Source organism: Colobus angolensis, unplaced genomic scaffold (assembly GCF_000951035.1).
Source record: "Colobus angolensis palliatus isolate OR3802 unplaced genomic scaffold, Cang.pa_1.0 Scaffold53, whole genome shotgun sequence".
NCBI lineage: Eukaryota > Metazoa > Chordata > Mammalia > Primates > Cercopithecidae > Colobus > Colobus angolensis.
This window is the reverse complement of record NW_012118821.1, coordinates 4,246,876-4,268,332: the sequence shown is the minus strand read 5'-3', so window position 1 is coordinate 4,268,332 and position 21,457 is coordinate 4,246,876. Positions and strand designations below refer to the sequence as shown.

Sequence of the window (21,457 nt, the reverse complement as noted above, 5' to 3'; positions counted from 1 at the left end):
TGCTCGTGACTTCCTTAGAATAAGTTAAAATTAAAAGCAGCTCAGCCCCAGCTAGAGTCAGTGCCATGTGTGCACGTGCTGGCGGCAGAGCCGGGAGCAGTGGGTCTGGGAGGGTCTTCAAAGGTTTCCAAGACGAACACACAGAAGGCTAGGCCCACTTTCCTGCCTCTCCGTCTGGTGGCCCTGGGACTGCATGTGTGTGCTAGAGTCAGCCTTTTGACTTTTCCTTTAAATTGGAAAGAGGAAACAATAATGAAAAAAAGAAAGATCATAAGTTGGATTCCTTTATTTTTCCCCACCCCAGGTTTCTCTTTGTTTAGCTGAAGGCCTCATTCTTCCTGGCTTTTCCTGGCAGAGGGAAACCCAGCGCCTTATATGTTCTTTCCTGGCAGAGGCCACCCATCCTGAGGCCCAGGATGATAAGCCTGACATTGAGAGAGCGCTTAACACCCATCGGGGGAGGAGAGACAGAGGAAGGAGAATTGGGCTCACAGCCTCCCTCCAGGTCTTACCAACTCTGCCACCCTTGACGAGAGCTCTTCCCCTCCGTGGGCCTCAGCCTCCTCGTCTGTAAAACATAGACACTAATAAAGCTCTGCACCCACCCACTCCGCGGACTGAGGAGCCGTTACTAAGTTAGTAGCTCCCATCTCTCCTCAGATCCACCCTGCCCAGCAGCCCGATGAAGTGCGTAGGGCCTTATCCCTTTGGCCACAGGTCAGTTGATGTGCAAAGCAGGCCCTGCTTCCCCAGGCAGAGCTGAGAGCCCCGGCCTCCTGCGGTTGGGTCTCAGAGTCGAGAGCAGGAAACTGCTGGCTTTCCCACATGGAGTTCTAGCTGAGAAAATACTCACTCACGGGCTAAGAGAAAAACTGTCATCCTAACTTTAGGCTCGCAGCTTCCTTATTAGTTTGGAAATGACTCCCTGCTTCCTCCCTGCGAATAGTTTTCTGAAAACCAGCAAGGAAATAGCAGGTTTTTCCTTAGGAAATAGCAATAGAAAAATGAAGCCCTTCTCAGAAAGCCTCCAGTGAGGAGGCCTGAGTGGGAAGCCTCGCAGCTGACCCTCTGCATGTCTGTCCTTTTCCTCCGCAGATCCCCTGACCCCCACGCCGCCCCCTCCTGTTGCCAAGACACCTAGCGTGTTGGAAGCCTTGAGCCAGCCAAGCAAGCCTACCCCGCCTGGGATCTCGCAGAGCAGGCCCCCACCTCTGCCCCCACAGCCGCCCAGCCGCCTCCCGCAGAAGAAGCCTGCGCCAGGGTAAGCCACCCCCAGCCAGCGCGGCCATCCGTGCTCCTGTCCTCTCACCTCACCTGCCACGGGGTCTGGATGAACGTTTGCAATCCCCAGGGTTCCTGCTTCAGCGTGCGCGCCACATAACTAATTCCTCAGGTCTGAAGGGTCTTAAAAATAACTTGAGGATTTTTAGACTGTAAAAATGTCTTACAAATGTACATTTTAAGTCCACAGAATGAATGTAGACAAAGTGTCCTCAACACACAAGGACTCTGGGTTCTGTTTGCTGCTCACCACCCAGGTGGTCTCTGTTTGTTTTCTTTCTATTTTCCCAAGGTTGTTTTGAACACATAGACCCTCTGTGGTGTGAGGCATGGATTTCCCACAAACAAGGACATTGTCCTACATAACACAATACCACCTGCAAAGTCAGGAAATTAACATGGATGTAGGAACAGCACCCAATCCTTAGGCCCAGTTCAAGCCTACGTGTTTGTCCAAATAAGCCGTTTGTTGCAGATGGGTCCAGTTTGTGGCTCTTTTTTTTTGTTTTGTTTTTGAGACGGAGTCTACCTCTGTCGCCCAGGCTGGAGTGCAGTGGCGTGATCTCGGCTCACTGCAAGCTCCGCCTCCCAGATTCTCGCCATTCTCTTGCCTCAGCCTCCTGAGTAGCTGGGACTACAGGCGCCCGCCAACACACCTGGCTAATTTTTTGTATTTTTAGTAGAGACAGGGTTTCGCCGTGTTAGCCAGGATGGTCTCAATCTCCTGACCTCGTGATCCACCCGCCTCAGCCTCCCAAAGTGTTGGGATCACAGGCATGAGCCACTGCGCCCAGCCCCAGTTCGTGGCTCTTAATCTGGATCTTTATGGTGGGAAATGGTTCCTTTTAGTGGAAATGATATTTAGAGGCCAAGTTCTGGGGGCTAGGTGGAGAGTCACTGCTCCCACACAGGCCCTCTGAGCTGTCAGAATTTGGAAATATGGATGCATGTACATGGATACATACATACACCATTTATCTCTCTCTTCTGTATCTTTCTGTATTGAAATCCATGAGTTCACACTGACGTCTCTAATTTCAGTTGTTCTAGTAACAAACCACACCAAACTGACAGACATGAGGCATGGCCGTTTGATTCTGCTGACAGATTGTCAGGAATTTGGATAGGACTGGGGGGTCTTTGTCTTTGCTCCACAGTATCTAGAGGCTTTGCTGAAAGGACTCGAAGCTGGGGGTGGCTGGACATAGGAGGTGACTCGTTGGCTGGGGAACAAGGTCAGAGCCTTTCACCCACCCTGTGGTAGCTGATGCTGCCTGTCAGCCAGAGCCTCAGCTGGGCTGTGCGTCCCTGGCATGGGCTTCCTTACATCATGGTGGCTGGGTCCAAGGACAGGTCCCCAGAGAGAGGCATGGCCCTGGAAGCTGGCACAGAATGACCTCTGCCATACATTACTGCTCAAACAGTTACAAGCTCAGACACAGGGGCAGAGAGGAAGGCACAAGGAAGTCATCAGTTCCACCTCTCAATAAAGAATTTGGGGCCAGGCGCAGTGGCTCACACCTATAATCCCAGCACTTTGGGAGGCCGAGCTGGGCAGACCACCTGAGGTCAGGAGTTTGAGACCAGCCAGGCCAACATGGTAAAACCTCGTCTCTAATAAAAATAGAAAAAAATTAGCTGAGCATGGTAGCAGGCACCTGTAATCCCAGCGACTCAGGAGGCTGAGGCACGAGACTCTTGAACCCAGGACACGGAGATTGCAGTGAGCCGAGATTGCACCATTGCACTCCAGCCTGGGCAACAAGAGCAAAACTCCATCTCAAAAATAAAAAAATAAAGAATTTGGGGACTGGGCACCATGGCCCACATCTGTAATCCCTGGACTACTCTTTTTTTTCGGGGCAGGGGGTGGGGGAGCAGTGGTGGGCTGGCCACCATGCCCGGCCAATTTTTTTTATTTTTAGTGGAGACAGAGTTTCACTGTGTTAGACAGGATCGTCTGGATCTCCTGACCTTGTGATCCGCCCACCTTGGCCTCCCAAAGTGCTGGGATTACAGGTGTTGAGAGGTGACAATGTGCTAGCAGTCCTCACTCTCAGCGCCTCCTCGGCCTTGGTGTCCATTCTGGCAGTGCTTGAGGAGCCCTTTAGCCTGCCACGGCACCGTGGGAGCCCCTCTCTGGGCTGTCTGAGGCCGGAGCCTCCTCCCTCTGCTTGCGGGGAGGTATGGAGAGAGAAGCACGGGCGGGAACCGGGGCTGTGCTGGCGGGCCAGTGTGAGTTCCAGCGGGCCCCGCACACGGAGCAGCCAGCTGGCGCTACCAGCCCAGGGCAGAGAGGCTTAGCACCTGGGCCAGCAGCTGCGGAGGTTGCACCAGGTCCCCCAGCAGTGCCCGTCCGCCTGTGCGGCACTCAAATTCTCACAGAGCCTTAGCTGCCTCCCTGCGGGGCAGGGCTTGGGATCTGCAGCCCGCCATGTCTGAGCTCCCCACCCTGCGGTGGACTCCTGCGTGGCCTGAGCCTCCCTACGTTCGCCGCCCCCTGCTCCCTGGCGGCCAGTCCCATCGACAGCCCAAGGGCTGAGGAGTGCGGGCGTGGCTCGGGACTAGCGGGCAGCTCCGCCTGCAGCCCCTGTGCAGGATCCACTAGGTGAAGCCAGCTGGGCTCCTGAGCCGGATGGGGACTTGGAGAACTTTTATGTCTAGCTAGAGGATGGTAAATACACCAATCAGCACTCTGTGCCTAGCTCAGGTTTTGTAGATATACCAATCAGTACTCTGTGTCTAGCTCAAGGTTTGTAAATACTCCAATTGGTACTCTGTATCTAGCTAACTCTGTCTAGCTAACCTAGTGGGGACTTGGAGAACTTTTCCCTCTAGCTCTCTGTGTCTAGCTCAAGGATTGTAAACGCACCAGTCAGCACTCTGTCAAAATGGACCAATCAGCAGGATGTAGATGGGGAATAAAAGCAGGCTACCCCAGCCAGCCGGAGGCCCCTTCCAGACTGTGGAAGCTTTGTTCTTTCACTCTTTGCAATAAATCTTGCTGCTGCTCACTCTGGGTCCACGCTGCCTTTATGAGCTGTAACACTGCAAAGGCCTACAGCTGCACTCCTGAAGCCAAGGAGACCACGAACCCACAGGGACCAACAAACAACTCCAGATGCGCTGCTTTTAAGAGCTGTAACGCTCACCACGAAGGTCTGCATCTTCACTCCTGACAGCGAGATCACGAACCCACCAGAAGGAAGAAGCTCCAGACACACCATCTTTAAGAACTGTAACACTCACTGCGAGGGTCCACGGCTTCGTTTTTGGTCAGTGAGACCAAGAACCCACCAACTCCGGACACAGTGTGAGCCACCACGCTCAGCCTATCCCTGCATTATTTTAGAAGGCCAAGGTGGGAGGATCACTTGAGGCCAGGAGTTCAAGACCACTCTGGGCAACATAGTGAGACCCTATCTCTGCAAAAAAAAAATTAAAAATTAGCTAGGCATGGCAGCACTCGCCTATAGTCCCAGCTACTTGGGAGGCTGAGGCAGGAGGATTGCTTGAGCCCGTGAGAAGGCTGCAGTGAGCTGTGATGGTGCCACTGCACTCCAGCCTGGACAACAGAGACGCTAGCTCTAAAAAAAGAAAAATAGTAACAAATTGGAAGGCAATGTTTTACAGTCACCATGGGGTTTCTTCTAGTTTTCTTCTTATCTGTTTACTTCCTTCCTTTCTGAGGGTGAGCAGTCTGGCTCCCATCTTTACTTCCTTGATCGGTGTCTATTTAGGAAACAGGTCCCCCCTCTCTACTGCCGCCTCTGCGCAGCAGCTGCCTTTCCCTGTTTGGGTCTGCCTCTTGTTCCAGGACCCCCACTGGGTGCTCAGGGGGGCTGTCACTTCCCGCCACCTGGATGCTTTCCTCATCCCACCTGGGCTCGGACGCTCCTGTTGGGCCACCATCTGCGGACATGCCCTTCTTGTTCACCTCTGGGTGACGCGCCTCCCCAGGTACCAGTGTGGGTGTTTTCATCCACACTACCAGACAGACGACAGAGACTTTCAAGGTACAAACTACATCCTTCAATTTGGAGAAATTTCACTGATTTTTTAATGCCTTAAATATTGGGGTTTTTCTCTCTTTTAATGTTTCTTATTGCTCAGATGTCAGACTCCTTGGCCTTTCTCCTGAATGTGTCATCTTGTTTATTGGAGTACCCTGAGTGCTCTGACAAACTTCAGCCTCGCCATGCTTTCACATGTGGAACTTAGCTTCCTGCTCACGCTGAGTTTAGTGTGCATATTCTTGGCTGTACCCCAGTCCCAAAGGTAGACCCAGACCCCTCCGATCTTCTGCTTCTACCATCTGTCTCCTGGGCTCAGAGTTAATTCTGAGGGGAAGGAGTTGCTGTGGGGGGCAGGCTGGATGCCCACACTCCCTCCTCCCAGGCTGGGGCTGGAAGTGCCACCCGGTGCAGGGGAGTCGAGCTGTCATCCTCAGCTAGCCCTCTGCCACCTTCTCATGGCCATCCCTGCTTTGCTTGCCTGCCTGTTTCGAAAATCTGTCTTCTGGGAGATTTTCTAGAGTTTAGCTCCCAGTTCTTTTACTAAGGCGTTCATGCCTGTTCTCGTATAATAATCCTCAAGTTAAACACTTTTTGTAGAGATACTCTTTTTGTTTCCTGAGATCGTTTCTCAGTCTCCTCCCTCTGAGAATGGTTGCAAAGGTGTTGGCGGGTGTGTTGCAGTTTTCGTGTTCGTGCAGAGTGTGCTGCCCCCACACCGTTTTGACCTCTGTGGGTTCCAGGCTTTTCCCTATAAATGGCAAGCTCGGTGTTTCCCCTCCAGGTGAGGCAGTCAAAACTGGCAGACTGCACAGAGCCGCCCACACCCGTGTCACTGTGGAGTGGTCTGGCTGGGCCTCTTGTCTCGTCTGAAGTTTTTTTAGGAGTAGAGAAATAAAGTTAAGCTTTTACTTAGTCCCTCTGTTTTTCAAGATACTCCCAACAGCCGCACCCGGTGTTCCCCGTCCAGATACCCTCTGTTTTGCCCTCTCCAAGAATAGAAGCTTCCTGTCCTTAGTAGGTTGGGCAGGGCAGCGGCTAAGGCTAATCAGACCTGGGGTGAGATTCCAGGGATTCATGAGCTCCTTAAACAGATTTTTGGCTAATTCTTCTGCTTACTACCTTGCCTTTCTCCCCTTCCAGAGGGTCCTGAGCCTTTTGGGGACACTACAGGACAGATAGGAGTATTTCAGAGCCTTCCTCACTGCTGGAGTGGGATTCCATTCTTGAAGTCAACTAGGTTGACTATAATTTATCTTTCATTCTGTCGCCCAGGCTGGAGTACAGTGGTGCAATCACGGTTCACTGTAGCCTCGACCTCCTGGGCTCAGGTGATCCGCCCACCTCAGCCTCCGCATGGCTGGGACCACAGGCATGCACCACCACGCCCCCTTAATTTATTTTTATATTTTATAGAGGTGGGGGTCTCCTTATGTTGCCCAGGCTGGTCTCAAACTCCTGGGCTCAAGCAGTCCTCCCACATCGGCCTTTCAAAGTGCTGGGATTACAGGCATGTGGCACCGTGCCTGACCTCTTTTAGGTTTAATTTTTTAAAATCCTTTTCCTTGGGAAGAAGTGGAAGTAAATGTACTTAAATCTGCCATTTGAACCAGAAGGCTCCCAAAACTTTTTAAATGCTACTTTGCAAGATAACTTTTAAAAATATAACATGCAGGGCTGGGCGTGGCGGCTCACACCTGCAATCCTAGCATTTTGGGAGGCCAAGGTGGGTGGATCACTTGAAGCCAGGAGTTTGAGACCAGCCTGACCAACATGGCAAAACCCCATCTCTACTAAAACTACAAAACTTAGCTGGACATGATGGTGCACACCTGTAATCCCAGCTACTCGGGAGGCTGAGGCAGGAGAATCACTTGAACCCAGGAGGTGGAGGTTGCAGTGAGCTGAGATTGTACCACTGCTCTCCAGCCTGGGCAACAGAGCAAGACTCCATCTCAAAAAAATAAAATAGAATATGCATATCTGTGCCTTCCTAGTCTTAACAGCTACTGAATTATGCTGTAATAAATGGGCTTTCCAGTGCTAATTATTTCGCCTCTACACCAAAGTGGCCACAGGTCATGCTTCCGTTGGCTTCTGGATTCTCTTCTGCCTTAAGACGCCCTGCGATTTGCACTTTCCAAGCTGCTGTTTTTCAAGAGAACAAATCGTATGGAAGTTCTGGCTAACGAGCCGTCAGCTCCCAGCAGTTATTGGGACTCAGAACCGTGGATGTCAGCTGTGAGGTGCAGGTTCCTGGTTCTCAGAAGTGTTCTAGCTGGGAGAAGCTGGACAGGTCCTCTCAAACATGGTTCTACCTGGTTTCAGATCTGACTGGTAGGAAAAAGGGAAGCAGGGCAAGTGAGGTTAGAGCTACCCAGGACAGATAAGGATGGACGAAATCGTGTTGCCAGTGCCCAGTGGAGTTCTTACTCTAAAGGAATACGCTGGTGCATCCTCTTTGTAAAGGATACTATCCCTCCCCCACCGCCGGTAATTTTGTCTCTGGTATAAATGTGAATTTTCACACCTCTTCTCTTAGGGTAGGAGTCAGCAAACTATGGCTCACAGGCCAAATCCAGCCTGCCGCCTGTTTTTTAGGGCCCATGAACTAAGAATTAAGAATGACTTTTGTATTTGTAATTGAGTGGAAAAAAAAATCAAAAGGATATTTTATGGCGCATGAAAACTGTGTGAGATTCACTTTAGCGCTCATAAAATATTGTAACATTAGCCACATCTGTTTGTTTATGCAGTCTGGGGCTGCTTTCACGCCACAGTGGCAGAGTTGAATAATTGCAGCAGAGATGCTAGAATCCACAAAGCCAGCTGGGTGCAGTGGCTCACACCTGTAATCCCAGAGCTTTGGGAGGCCGAAGCAGGAGGATTGCTTGAGACTAGGAGTTCGAGACCAGCCTGGAAAACATAGTGAGACCATGTCTTTACAAAAAATTTTGAAAGTTAGCCAAGCATGGTAGCGTGCACCTGTAGTCTCAACTACTCAGGAGGCTGAAGGGGGAGGATCACTTGACCCCAGGAGTTCGAGGCTGCAGTGAACTGACTGCCTCACTGCACTCAAGCTTGGGTAATAGGGCAGGACCCTGACTCAAAAAACAAACACAAAGTCCGGGTGCAGTGGCTCACACCTGTAATCCCAGCACTTTGGGAGGCCGAGGTGGGTGAGTCACCTGAGGCCAGGAGTTCGAGGCTGCAGTGAACTGACTGCCTCACTGCACTCAAGCTTGGGTAATAGGGCAGGACCCTGACTCAAAAAACAAACACAAAGTCCGGGTGCGGTGGCTCACGCCTGTAATCCCAGCACTTTGGGAGGCCGAGGTGGGTGAGTCACCTGAGGTCAGGAGTTTGAGACCAGCCTGGCCAACATGGTGAAACCCCATCTCTACTGAAAATACAAAAAATTAGCTGTGCATGGTGGTGCACACCTGTAATTCCGGCTACTCGGGAGGCTGAGGCAGGAGAATTGCTTGAATTCGGGTGGCAGAGGTTGCAGTGAGCCAAGATTGTGCCACTGCACTCTAACCCGGGAGACAGTGTGAGACTCCATCTCAAAAAAAAAAATCACAAAGCCTAAAAAGTTTACTAGCTGCCTCTTTAAAGAAAGTCTGCTGACTGCTGTCTCAGAGGATCAGGCCTGCGAGTGTTCTGTAGTTAGGGATGACTGCAGGCAAGGGGGTCAGCCCGGTCAGTGTAATGATGTCTGCAGAGACATTTACACCCAGAGACATTGATGGAAAACAAATGGCCAGACTGGTCAAATGGGAGGGGTCTTTATGGAATAAAACAAAGTTCCTTTTCAGTTCCTTCAAAGTATGAGCAAAACCCATGTGATGTTTTCTCTGCCTTCGTTCTGGGACTGTAAGCATTGAGGCCAGACAGGGTTCATTCCGAGCAGCAAAGGGAGTGTCGACGGACGGGAGCGTACCGTGGAAAGAATCCCATCTTTGCCTTCCCTTCCTCCCTGGTCTTCCTCTTCTGCTTCTCCAGCCCCCGTCCTGTGCCTGGCTTTATGCTAGGTCCAGGAGATCCACGGGGGAACTGAAGCCAGAGGTCCTCACTGATGGCACTGCGCCTTAGCTCTGGAGCTGGCGGATTTTGTGTCACAGCTTTTGCAGATGAAAATGCTGACTCTCCAGAACCCATTTATCCAGAGCTGCCAAGTGGCAGGTTCAAACTGAGGGACCCCTGTCTGCCAGCCCTGAGAACCACATCCTCACTCGTGCGTCTCCACCTGTGGCTTTGGGGCATGCTGGCCCAGAGGCTCATGGATGGGGCCTGAGCCCATGGTCAGCCACATTGGTTCCCAGAAGCAGGGACCGCAGAGGCATGGACAGCACTGACTCAGGGTGATCGGACCCATCCTGGCAGAGCCATCTGGGCCTGAGGTTAAGGTTCAGCCCCGCCCTTTCGTGTAGATGGGACCAAGGCAGGGAAGGGGCTGAGCAGACTCAGGGTGGGGCCAGTGCCCAGCATTGCTCCAGACCCTGGCCATCAGCAGGCTCACGTGGACAGAGTGCTCGAGAAAAGCCCTGGTTTTAGGATCAGAAACGTTGGATCTAGCACTTTCTCAGTGCCTCTCATTCTTCCTTTTCCCATAAAAAAGAGAGCTGAGTGACAGTGGAGGAAATCACCTTACATACTTTCAGCTTGAACTCAGAAGGTTCTCTGGTAAAAGGGGATGAGAAAGGGGCAGGTACCCTCAGGGAGCAGTAAATCTACTTTCTCCCTGTCTTTGTAGGGCTGACAAGTCCACACCACTGACCAACAAAGGCCAACCAAGAGTACCTGGTAATTATTTAATTTGGGACTGAGTTTGTTTCTGCTTGGTCCATGGGGGCAATGTGGGGGACGTTCCCTGCCAGGTGGTCAGGCCTGAGGGAGGGCCCAGCTGTCTCCCCTCCCGCAGCCCCCCTGTCCCCCTGTCCCCTCCCTGCCCCCTTCCCCTCCTCCCCTCCTGCCCTCCTCCCCGACTCCTGCCTTCCTCCCCTGCTCCCTTCTCCTCCTCTCCGGCATAGTCTCATGCCTTCTTCCTCCGCCACCTGCCTTCCTCCACCCCTCCCCTCCCTTCCTCTCCCCCTTTTCCCTGCCTTTCTCCTCCCTCCTGCCTTCTTCCCTCCTTCCCTTCTGCCATCCTCCCCGCTCCCTCGGCCTCTGAGACCCCTGCTCCTGAGCAGCTCAGTCCTGGGGCCCCTCACCTTGTCCCCTCCTGCTGACAGGGCGGGCTCACTGGGGGACACTTGGCTGCCGCACGAGCTCTGCAAGGGCTGCATCCAAATCAGAAGGTTCCCTTTTCCCTCAACAGATGGGAACACCTGGGGGGAAACCTGCTTTCAGACACACCCTGTGGCTTGTACATTGTTTACATCTCATGGTTATGATTGATGGGATGTCTTAAGTTGCTTCATTTTTGCCCTACAGTGGATCTTTCTGCAACAGAAGCTCTGGGTCCTCTGTCCAATGCTATGGTCCTGCAGCCCCCTGCACCCATGCCTAGGAAGTCGCAGGCAGTAAGTGACGAGCCCCCTTTCCTGCCCCTCTGCTCTCGCCAGGAGGGTGCAGGCGGTTTCACAAGGGCTCAGGGAAGCAAGCCTTCCCTCTTCCCTTGGCTGGGGGCTGCACAGGGGTCTTCTTGGTACCTGATTGCTTGGCTCTTGGCAGCTGGTGGGTTTGGCCCTCCCATCGCAGCTCCAGGACGGGCCCACTCAGAGTGCCCTGCCCTGGCCGCTTGGTTTCCCAGCCCTTGGCCCCTTCTCTCTGCTTGGTGGGGAGCTCTTCCCTTTTCTCTCCCTGGCTCCTGAGCTGCACTGACCTGCCCCACCTTGGCATCTGCGGGCTTCTCAGGCCTAGGTACGGGGCTCCTGAGACCGGGGGAGGCGGGGTGCTTGAACTGTATGCCCTGAGAGCTGAGGGCTGCAGCCACGCTGACCTTTGTTCCCTCTCCTGACACAGACCAAGTTGAAGCCTAAGCGGGTGAAGGCGCTCTATAACTGTGTGGCTGACAACCCCGATGAGCTAACCTTCTCCGAGGGGGATGTGATCATCGTGGACGGGGAGGAGGACCAGGAGTGGTGGGTGAGTCAAGGGTGGGCCCGGGAGGTTCCTGGGGGCTGAGCTGCATCCCTGCCTACCTGGCTGGAGAGACTGGCTCACAGGTGAGATTTTCTCAGCCTGAGCAGTCCAGACATGGTTCCTGGTGCCTCTGCCCCTTCGCATCTTCAGGAATTGCTTCCTCCACGGACACCCACTTCTGAGTGGGCCTGATTATTCCCCAGGGTGGCTGCTTCCCCTGTTAGGGTGCAGTTTCCAGAGCACCCATGAGGGCCTCAAGTGAGACTCCTTCATTTTGAGGCCTTGAGTTTCTAGGTCATCACCCCCCATTGCTGGATTAGTGGGATCGGGTGTCTGGAAGGAGCTGACCTAGAGCACAGAGCCCCAGGCGTGAGTCTGGTCCTGAAATGAGCTGTGGCCGCCCAGGCGTCCAGCAGGGTATGGGAACAAGATGAGTGCCGGCCACCTAAGAATTCAGACTTGGCCACTCACGGGCCGGTGGCTTGGGGCTGGTTGCTTTTATCTTTAAGCGTTAGTGGGATCATCTGTGAAAGGGGGTCACACACACAGTCTGGTGCAGATGATCCGGTGAGCACCCACTAAGTGGCAGCTGTATACAGTGAGGGCAGTGGATGAACCGGTTTGAATGGTGCGCGGGCAGACAGCCCCAGGCTGAGCCACCACACAGCAGACGCAAGTGGCGTGGCTCCGCATCTGAGCTCAGAGCGGACAGTTCAGCTGGGAACTCACAGGATTTAAGGGAACTGCTTCGTCAACTGCAAGGAGTCTGGACACTGTCTTTAGTCGCTGTCCCTCGCAGAGCTCCCACTAGTGTTGAAACTGCACGTCTTCAGCCTCCAGGGGCGCTGTGAGCTCTCGGGGTCAGGCAGCACTGCCTTCATTTGGCAGGGCTGGGTTCACCGCTCTTTCCTGTGGCCTCGTTTGCCCTTAATGGATTAAAAGTGTCTGTGGGCTGGGTGCGGTGGCTCACCTCCATAATCCCAGCACTCTGGGAGGCCGAGGCAGGCGGAACACTTGAGATCAGGAGTTCGAGACCAGCCTGGCCAACATGGTTCTCTACTAAAAATACAAAAAATTAGCTGGGCGTGGTGGCAGGCACCTGTAATCCCAGCTACTTGGGAGGCTGAGGCAGGAGACTCATTTGAACCCTCAACGGGGAGGTTGCAGTGAGCCGAGATCACGCCACTGCACTACAGCCTGGGTGACAGAGCCAGACTCCATCTCTGCCAGACTCTCCATCTCTAAATAAATAAATAAATAAATAAATTAATAAAGTGTGGATCCAGAGTTCCCACCATCAGCCTCACGAGGGCCACAGCACCTGGGTTCTGGTGAGGAGAGTGCTCAGCTTGGCTGCATAGAGCACGTGAGGACCCGAACTTGCCCAACCCTCCCATCCACACACCCACTAGACCCACCTGCACACAGAGCCAGCCCTGCCAGCCAGCTCCCACAGTTGCCTACAACCCACCATCCGGACAGGGCGCCAGCCTGACCACAGGCTTAGCCATGTGGAAAATACCTGTTCATTTCCAAAACTGGAAAATAGAGGCATAAAGCAGAAAACAGAAGTTGCCCATAGCCACAGCAACCCCCTACCACTCCGCAAAAAGCCCACCGTTCATATTTTGGCTGTTTTTAGCCTTTTATTTGCCTACATCATTTACACTCTTGAGATCATACTTGGATATAATTTACCCAAGAGCGAACATAAGTGGATAGAGTGAATGAAGCCTTACACAAGCGCTTGACTCAGTGAAATGGGGCCAACTTATACCTTTGCCACTTTCAGTGACTTTGCAGCTCACAAACTTGTGACACTCTGCTTCATTCATTCATTCATTCATTCAAAAAAGGCCAGTGGGGAGTAGCGGTCAGAGAGCTGACCTGTGTGCCTCCCAGGAACAGGTGGGGGTGGCCATCCCCGCCAGTGAACATCTGAGGCACGGCTGGGAAGAGCTCCTTACACAGGAGAGGCCTGCACTATCTGAAATGTGAGGAAAAAAGGACAAAAATCGTTTGGATGTTTTGCCCAAGTAATTTCTTGTCGGAAGAGAGTCTTCTGAACCAATCGTGCTTCTTTTCACCAAATGCTCTATGTAATGCCCTTCAAAGTTTCCACCAACATTTGGAATTTTAATAGCAACCTACACTTTTTTTCCGTTTCAGATTGGCCACATTGATGGAGATCCTGGTCGCAAAGGCGCATTCCCAGTGTCATTTGTGCACTTTATCGCTGACTGAATTGCTACTGAACAAAAGCATTAACAGTTACGTTCCTGTTTTGTTGTTGGTACCAAAACTCTTGCCAGATAACCAGTTTCATGAACTGTTTGTACGGTAGCCCATGTTCTCTAATGCCACTGCTGTTTTAAAAACTGAGGCAATTTTTACATATCAGTAATTGTTTTTATAATTTGTGGTTTTCACGAAACATTGCTATGCATTTATTAGGAAAAACTGAATTTCCCAACAGGTGAACTGAAAAGTTATTTTAACTATTATACATAGTCAAGATCCTGCCTCTACGGAATTCGCTAAACCTAAAAATGTTTGCATTGAGTGTATTGGAAATAAACTCTTCCTTGGCCCAATTCTGGAGTGGTGACCTTTAGCACAATTATTTTAGATGGCCAGTCAACTGCTGCTTCAGAAGTCCATAGCCCAGCTCTGGACTTTCTCGATAAAATGCCATCAGTTCACCTTTAAAGACACGTATTACTTTGAAATCCACCCAGTGTTTAAAAAACAACTTGGAAATTTACACATTAGCATTGCACTTTCTAGCCCTAATTTGTGAGGTTGCAGCTATCACTATATTCTGCATGTGTGTATAACCTGTTGTGAACAATCATACTTAACAAAATTACTGATGGTTTATGACAACGTAGGGTAACTACAGTTCATTCCGTTCCAGGTTATATAAAACTGCATTTCCTGAATTTGGTTAAAAACTAAGGATGATGGATTGCAAAACAGTTCTTTTAAATTAGTTTATATGCTTTAGATGTTTCAGAATTTGCCTTCTTGAACTTGCTGAATCACACAGAAGGCAGCTGTACACAGGAGAATTCTGTGGCGCAGACCATGCTGTATTAACCCATCACTTGCTGTTTCCTGCTGACTGTCCCACTGCCTTCCCTTCTAGCCCATGAGAATGTTGACTCAGTTTAGTGTCTTGTATTTATATAATACTCCAACAGGAATGGTAGTCACACTGTCTTGAAATCAAATCTGTCCATCTGTTTATAATCAAGAACATATCAGAAATATATAGGTCCCAGATAATAAAATACTCCCAAACATCCCAGTTTTTACTATTTAAGGCCATCATATCATTCTTAAGCTACTTGGGGTGGTAGTAGGGGGGATTAGGTTGTATATTATGAAACCAAAACTCATTAGTTTAATGAACTTGACTGTCATACCTCTATTTAGTAATTGTGAGGGTAAGATTCATAGTGGGAATATTGGACATTTTGGCTGAGAATAAAGAGGCCTGTGATGCCCACTTGGACTTTTAACACAAGTAAAGGAATAAATTGAGTGTAGGCTTGGAAAGTGGGGCAGCAGTGCTGTTGCTGCATTTGTTGTGATGGTACATTTGATTGAAGCAGCTTGTCTTATTGTGCAAGACTCTACGTGTAGAATTTTTTCTTGTTGTTTTTGGCATTGTACTTTTGTTGTTGTTGTAAAGGAAGACAGAACAAACTGGAATGTTTTAGGATGTATAGCAATGGCTTTTTGCCTTTCAAAGTTCTGGGTAAAAATGTGTTAGATCTGTAGTTTTTTGTTTTTTTTTTAAAGCACTACATCTGTTTTCACTAATTGTTAATTTCTGTTGTTTGAACCCTTCATTTAATTTTCTCATAGATTTAAGTAAACAGATGTATTTTGCACAGTGCACTTATGTCTATTTTAACAATCCTCCTCCATCTGTATTTTATAGTCAGCCTTTGACCACCTGGTGCCAGCTATACAAGGAATAAAGTTGATGGATATCAACATCAGAACTCCAGTCCCAAACTCATCTATCAGGTTCACTGGTACATAAATATCTAGGAAATATTTTTCCAGTCTGCAATTTGGTGCTATTGTGCAGTAACTAATAGTACTCTTAACAGAGGAGAAATTATATTAACGTCCCTGCTAATATCCTTAGTTATTTGCTCTTTGCAAATTAAAAAGGCAACTGAGAGAAAGAAAAACATTGTAGATATCTATTTATATTTAAAGTTTATGTTTCACATACTGCAGCTGCAGGATTCTGGCATTTTGCATGCCATTCTCCATCAGATCTGGGATGATGGCTCAGAATATGTACACAGACTAAGAGTTACTGTGTGATCTGTTAAGGGGTGGATAACATAATATGCAGCTTAGGATGCTATTTTGAGATGTATGATATTCAGTTCATTCACCTGATTACTTTGGTTGCAGCACAACTGTATATATTGTATAACCAAAATTGATTATTTTCATTGTCCTTAATGCAGTGATTTATAACTAGAGCATGTTTAATAAGTTTACTCTTCTTGTTAACTAGTCATTTGACTGGAAAGAAATAAAATACTTTTAAATGGACATGGTTTTATTTTTAATGTTTTTAATCTTTAAAGTTTTATATATTGACAGTCCTTTAAAAAAAAGTACACTATCATACTGTACATGAGATCCCTTATATACTACTCTTAACATGAGCGGTAATCCTTTAAGGTTCTCTTAACTCTAAGAATTGTGGTTTGCCAGCATGTTAGCTTGACCAGACACTTGTGAAAATCTACTTTGCGTGTCTTAAGTTGGCAATGTCACTGTTCCAAACCAGCATGAATCCTGGTCTCCTGTCCACACCTCTGCCGGAGAGAGGTCCATGCCAGTGGACCCAGGTCCCACGTCACTGGGAAGCCACTACTGAACACATGTCATCAGTCTTCCTCAGGCAGGCCTCCAGTGTTTGTCACTGAACGGACCTCTGGGACACCTAGGCTTCTGTGACACTTAGGTTAAGCTTATTTGAACTTTGAAAAAAAGACAAATGAAGTTTTTTTTATCCCAGAAAGTAGATGACTTCATTGAGAGTTAACTCACTGTAATATGACACATTTTAATAAACAAATGATCAGCATTTTACACAATCCATTTTCTTCAGAAAACCTAGAGCAAGGGATCATTTCGTTATTTGCATAACACTTCAGCACTGCAGATTGAAAACAGCTGAACTTTCAGATGAAGTTGACTTCTTGATTGCAGGATTCAAGGTTTCTCAGATGTTAATACAGAGTCAAAAGCAGTGGATAAAACCTTGCAAATGGCTTGTGCTTGTTCCTACATTACGTGAAAAGATGATAGAGTAAGAGCAACATTCGCTGATCTCTTCATGAACTTAATTTGGCTAGCAGAGGCACACACCTAACCCTCTTAAGACCTCTCCTAAGGAAGCCGACAACACATGCCTGCCCAGGTCAGTGGAACCCGCACTATGAGCTTCCCTGCACATGGGCTCTTTGCCCTCCTTCAGAGAGGAGCAAACAGCGACTGCAGCCTGAGAAGGCTGATCACGCAGTCTAGGAGGGCAACAGCTTTCGGAAATGGAGGGAGCCTTTGGCCCCTGGAGGATACACTTTTCCTCAGCTGCTTTGTTTACCTTTTAAATCCAGGCACGAGTGAGTGCTGCCACTGGCCCTAACAGAAATGGTTCACAAACCTGCACTGTCTTGCCAGCTGGCTGACCTCCAGCCTAATATTCATTCCCTATCCCCAGGCAGGCCAGATATTCCATATATAATGGATTGTATTTCTTCAACCTTCAAACAACAGTAGTCCCTGGGTTTTGCGACGATGAGTAAGCAGCTAACCAAAGTAACAAAGTCTCACCAGGCTGTTGCACTGATAAACCCACAGGCTGTATTCTTCATTGCTTGCATCTGTGGTCTTCAGAGCCAGTAAGCTTTTTCCCGCCCCGAGACCATCATCGTAACACACCATCCGGATTATTAAGTAGAGAGCATGCCTGTGCAAAACATCCTGCAGAAGTCAGGAAAGATTCGGAGAGATCAGGACTCTCACTTGTTTGTCGGTCCTAATGACACACCCTCCCAGGCAGAGTGAGGCTTGAAACAGCATATCCATAGGTTTCTCACCCCAAGGGATGTTCCTGTATGCTCAGTCTCGGGCGATTTGCCTTCAGGATCATGCCTTTTTAAATCCCAGCAAGACAGGAGTGGAGTGATCTAAACTGACTATCCCAGTGTCTGTGCCCACCTTCCAAGCTGACAGCTGCTCTTAATGGATGAGGGGCCCTTAGTTGAAAATGCATCCGGAGGCATCTGTGTGAGTTTGGGGGTTGGGGACAGGTTGCATGGACCCTTCCAACACAGGAGAGAAAAGGAGGCCCCTATTCACCCTAAGAAATTGGTCACGTTTAAGACCAACTGCCAGGAAGGTTTACAAACCAATCACTGCCAACAGGAGTGGCCCTAATTAGAAGGGGGCTCTTAATGGCCTGAATTCCCTGTTATCTAAAACATAATTTTCTTAATAAATTATATTACTTACATATTGATCTGATGTTGATACTTTTATGCCATACTTGGAAACTCCCATAATAAATTCTTCCTCTGGAGGAACAAAAGGCAACTTTCCGTCTTGCTTTAAAGTAAAAATAAATTATATGATACAGATTAAAATTACATTATAGTCTTATTTCTGACTAGTCGAGTATCTGGCCATCACAAGCCCAAACCCTTTAAAGAACGTGGGGTACAGAGCCAGGCAAGAGTTTCTCTCCACAGAGGCAGAAGAAACATTTCCCCCCATTTAAAAAAAGTTTATTTTTATTTCTGAGACAGAGTCTCACTCTGTCGCCCAGGCTGTAGTGCAGTGGCATGATCTCAGCTCGGTGCAACCTCTGCCTCCTGGGTTCAAGTGAGCACATCTGTCTAATTTTTGTATTTTTAGTACAGATGGATTGTATTTCATCATGTTGGCCAGGCTGGTCATGAACTCCTGACCTCAAATGATCCACCCACCACAGCCTCCCAAAATGCTGGGATTACAGGCATGAGCCACCGTGTGGGCCATTTATTTATTTTTAAATAGAGATGGTATTGCCTTAGGCTGGTCTTGAACTCTTCTTGGCCTCAGGTAACTCTCCCAAGTTGGCCTCCCAAAGTGCTGGCATTACAGGCATGAGCCACTGTGCCCAGCCCCATTTTTACAGCCCACAACTCTGAGCAAAATTCACATCCATCCCTTTCATGCATATTGTCTGTCTTGGTGTTAATCCTAATTACAGACTGAGCTGCCTCTCACAGATCCTGCTGAGGTTAAAATATCTACATTAGAAAAATCAAGGTCTTCACTTCCATAGCGCAGACCAGTGCTAGCACGTGGGATGATCAGGAAGCAGAGCCCACATACCCTGCCCAGATGGGAAGGCGTGTCTGGTGATCCCAGGCCTCAGGGCTTCCGGCTGGCAAGTGCTGCTGATGAGCAGTTACTCCACTCACAAAAACATGAATCGGAGTTTTGAGCTACTCAGAAACGGCAGATAATCCCTGACGGCTTCCCTATTGGTTGATCCAGTCTCAGCTCCCAGACCAGAATACCACCTACTTCGTCTTTCCTAACATAAGACACTGTTGGCAACCTATGGATGTTCCATACTGTAAATGGTTTTGAGGAACCACTTGCTCACATTAAATAAATCATAGTAAATAAGTTCCATCCACAATGTTACAGTACCCTCTTCCCAACTGCTTCCCACAGTAAGTAGGTTTAAAGCAACTCCAAGAATCATGGTATGGGATAACGGTCATGCTACTGTCAATACTGGAATTTTAGCAAGCAAAAATTCTATGGTGATATGAGAAATTGAGCAGTCCTTATAGGAATGAAAATAATGCTGGTGTATTTTTGAGAGGAAAATAATTGATCTTTCAGTACAACACTCAGACTGGTTGTTGCTTTTATGGTAAGACCACACTGAACGTTGCGGCTTGTTCTTGGAAACTACAACTTTAAGCGAAACCATGCATATAACAAAACCATTTTTTTTTCTCTTCAACATTATAAAACATTGTAACAAAATGACCTTGAAAAATGAGATTCCGGAGGAACTAACCTAGATGGTTTTCCAAGAACCAATCAACGAGGTTACCCGAGGACTTAATGTTAGTTTGTTGGAATGACTTTACATTTCCAACTAAATGCTGGATAGTAATTACACTCGTCCAGACTACCCTGAGTTCTTTTCCTCTTGAGATGGAGTTTCGCTCTTGTCACCCAGGCTGGAGTACAGTGGCGCGATCTCGGCTCACTGCAACCTCCGCCTCCCAGGTTCAAGCGATTCTCCTGCCTCAGTCTCCCGAGTAGCTGGGATTACAGGCACCCGCCACCATGCCCAGCTAATTTTTTTTGTACTTTTAGTAGAGATGGAGTTTCACCATGTTAGGCAGGATGATCTCGATCTCCTGACCTTGTGATCCGCCCACCTCAGCCTCCCAAAGTGCTGGAATTACAGACCTGGGCCACCGTGCCCAGCCCGAGTTCTCTCTTAAATGGCAATTTAGATTCACTGATGTTGTCCTTCAGACAGAAGTATCCTCCTTTACTTTCATAAAGATATGAAACTTCATTTCAGATTTTTTGAGACAGTCTCACTGTTCTGTCACCCAGGCTGGAGTACAGTGATAGAATGATGGCTCACTGCAACCTTGACCTCCTGAGCTCAAGGAATCCCCCTGCCTTGGCCTTCTGAGCATCTGGGACTACCAGTGCATAACACCACACTCAGCGGAATTTTTTAGATGTTTTGTAGAGACAGGGGTCTTGCCCGGGCGGGTGTTTTGTTTTGTTTGAGACAGTCTCACTGTGTCACCCAGGGCTAGAGTGCAGTGGCACAATCTTGGCTCACTGCAGCCTCTGCCTCCTGAGTTCAAGCAAGCAGTTCAACCTCAGCCTCCCGAGTAGCTGGGATTATAGGCGTGCACCACCACACCCAGCTAATTTTTGTATTTTTAGTAGAGATGGGGCTTTTGCCATATTGGCCAGGCTGGTCCTGAACTCTTGCCCTCAAGTGATCTGCCCGCCTTGGCCTCCCAAAGTGCTGGGATTACAGGCATGAGCCACTGTACTCAGCAATTAAAAAATTTTTTTTTGTAGAAACGAGGTCTGTGTTGCCCAGGCTTGTTTTGAACTCCTGGGTTCAAGTGATCTCCCCACTTTGCCTCCCAAAATGCTGGGATTACAGGCGTGAGCCACCACACCCTGCCAGGTTATATTTCATATTCTCATTCTCCATGATTTAAGAGATTACACATTCTTCAGATTCACACTCTCTGAAGTTAAGGAATCTTTTTACTGCAGTAATATCCCTCTTTTAATGCGCACACAAAAATGTAATTTTGTTTTCTAGAAACTCCAGAAACAATTTACTTTCTTTTTTTCTCTCATTACCAAATTCACTAAGTCTTTTGGCTCATGTACTTCCACCACTGGCAAGGGTACAGATTTTATAAAATTTCATGCTTAACTAGTTTATACCTTATACTTTTGATTTAATTTTCCTTCATGATGATTATTTTTTATCGTCTTGATTTTATCTTTTTGAAACCCACTCATCTCAATTCTTGTTGGAAACCTTGCATGAATAAACAGGTATGTTAGGTCAACATCATTATGAATTAGATTATTCAGAGACAGAACTGGTCTGATGGTGGTACGGTGAGGTTTTGCCAGATTATTTTAAAAGAAGAACCTAAGGAATATAACCAGTCACCACAATCAGCCCCTCATTTAAATAGGATTGATCAGCCCCATAAAGAAAGTATTAATAGGCCAGGCACAGTGGCTCAGGCCTGTAATCCCAGCACTTTCGGAGGCGGAGGCAGGTGGATCACGTGAGGTCAGGGGTTCACAACCAGCTTGGGCAACACAGTGAAACCCCGTCTGTACTAAAATACAAAAAAATTAGCCGGGTGTGGCAGCACGCGCCTGTAGTCCCAGCTACTCAGGAAGCTGAGGCAGGAGAATCGCTTGAACCTGGGAGGTGGAGGCTGCAGTGAACCGAGATCGCG

The 21,457-nt window shown here is 48.7% G+C and overlaps 2 protein-coding genes across 7 annotated transcripts in view; one reads left to right on the top strand and one right to left on the bottom strand.

Annotated features, from left to right (window-relative positions):
- Positions 1-15,965, top strand: part of ASAP2 (ArfGAP with SH3 domain, ankyrin repeat and PH domain 2) — a 180,191-nt gene extending 164,226 nt beyond the window's left edge. The window contains exons 24-28 of the mRNA XM_011960939.1: positions 1,096-1,261; positions 10,051-10,100; positions 10,731-10,819; positions 11,262-11,384; positions 13,551-15,965. Of these exons, the coding sequence (XP_011816329.1) occupies positions 1,096-1,261; positions 10,051-10,100; positions 10,731-10,819; positions 11,262-11,384; positions 13,551-13,625 (503 nt within the window). The 3' untranslated portion in view covers positions 13,626-15,965. The remainder of the gene's footprint in view (positions 1-1,095; positions 1,262-10,050; positions 10,101-10,730; positions 10,820-11,261; positions 11,385-13,550) is intronic.
- A 488-nt stretch (positions 15,966-16,453) lies between these two features.
- ITGB1BP1 (integrin beta 1 binding protein 1) overlaps positions 16,454-21,457 on the bottom strand; it is a 17,856-nt gene continuing 12,852 nt past the window's right edge. For 3 of the 6 annotated variants that reach the window (XM_011960932.1, XM_011960934.1, XM_011960933.1), the window contains 3 exons: positions 17,937-18,029; positions 17,256-17,405; positions 16,461-16,706 (listed from right to left, as the gene is read on the bottom strand). In XM_011960932.1, the coding sequence (XP_011816322.1) occupies positions 16,635-16,706; positions 17,256-17,405; positions 17,937-18,029 (315 nt within the window). In that variant the 3' untranslated portion in view covers positions 16,461-16,634. Of the gene's footprint in view, positions 16,707-17,255; positions 17,406-17,936; positions 18,030-21,457 lie in introns of all 6 variants that reach the window. The other 3 variants (XM_011960937.1, XM_011960938.1, XM_011960935.1) reach the window with 2 other exon arrangements.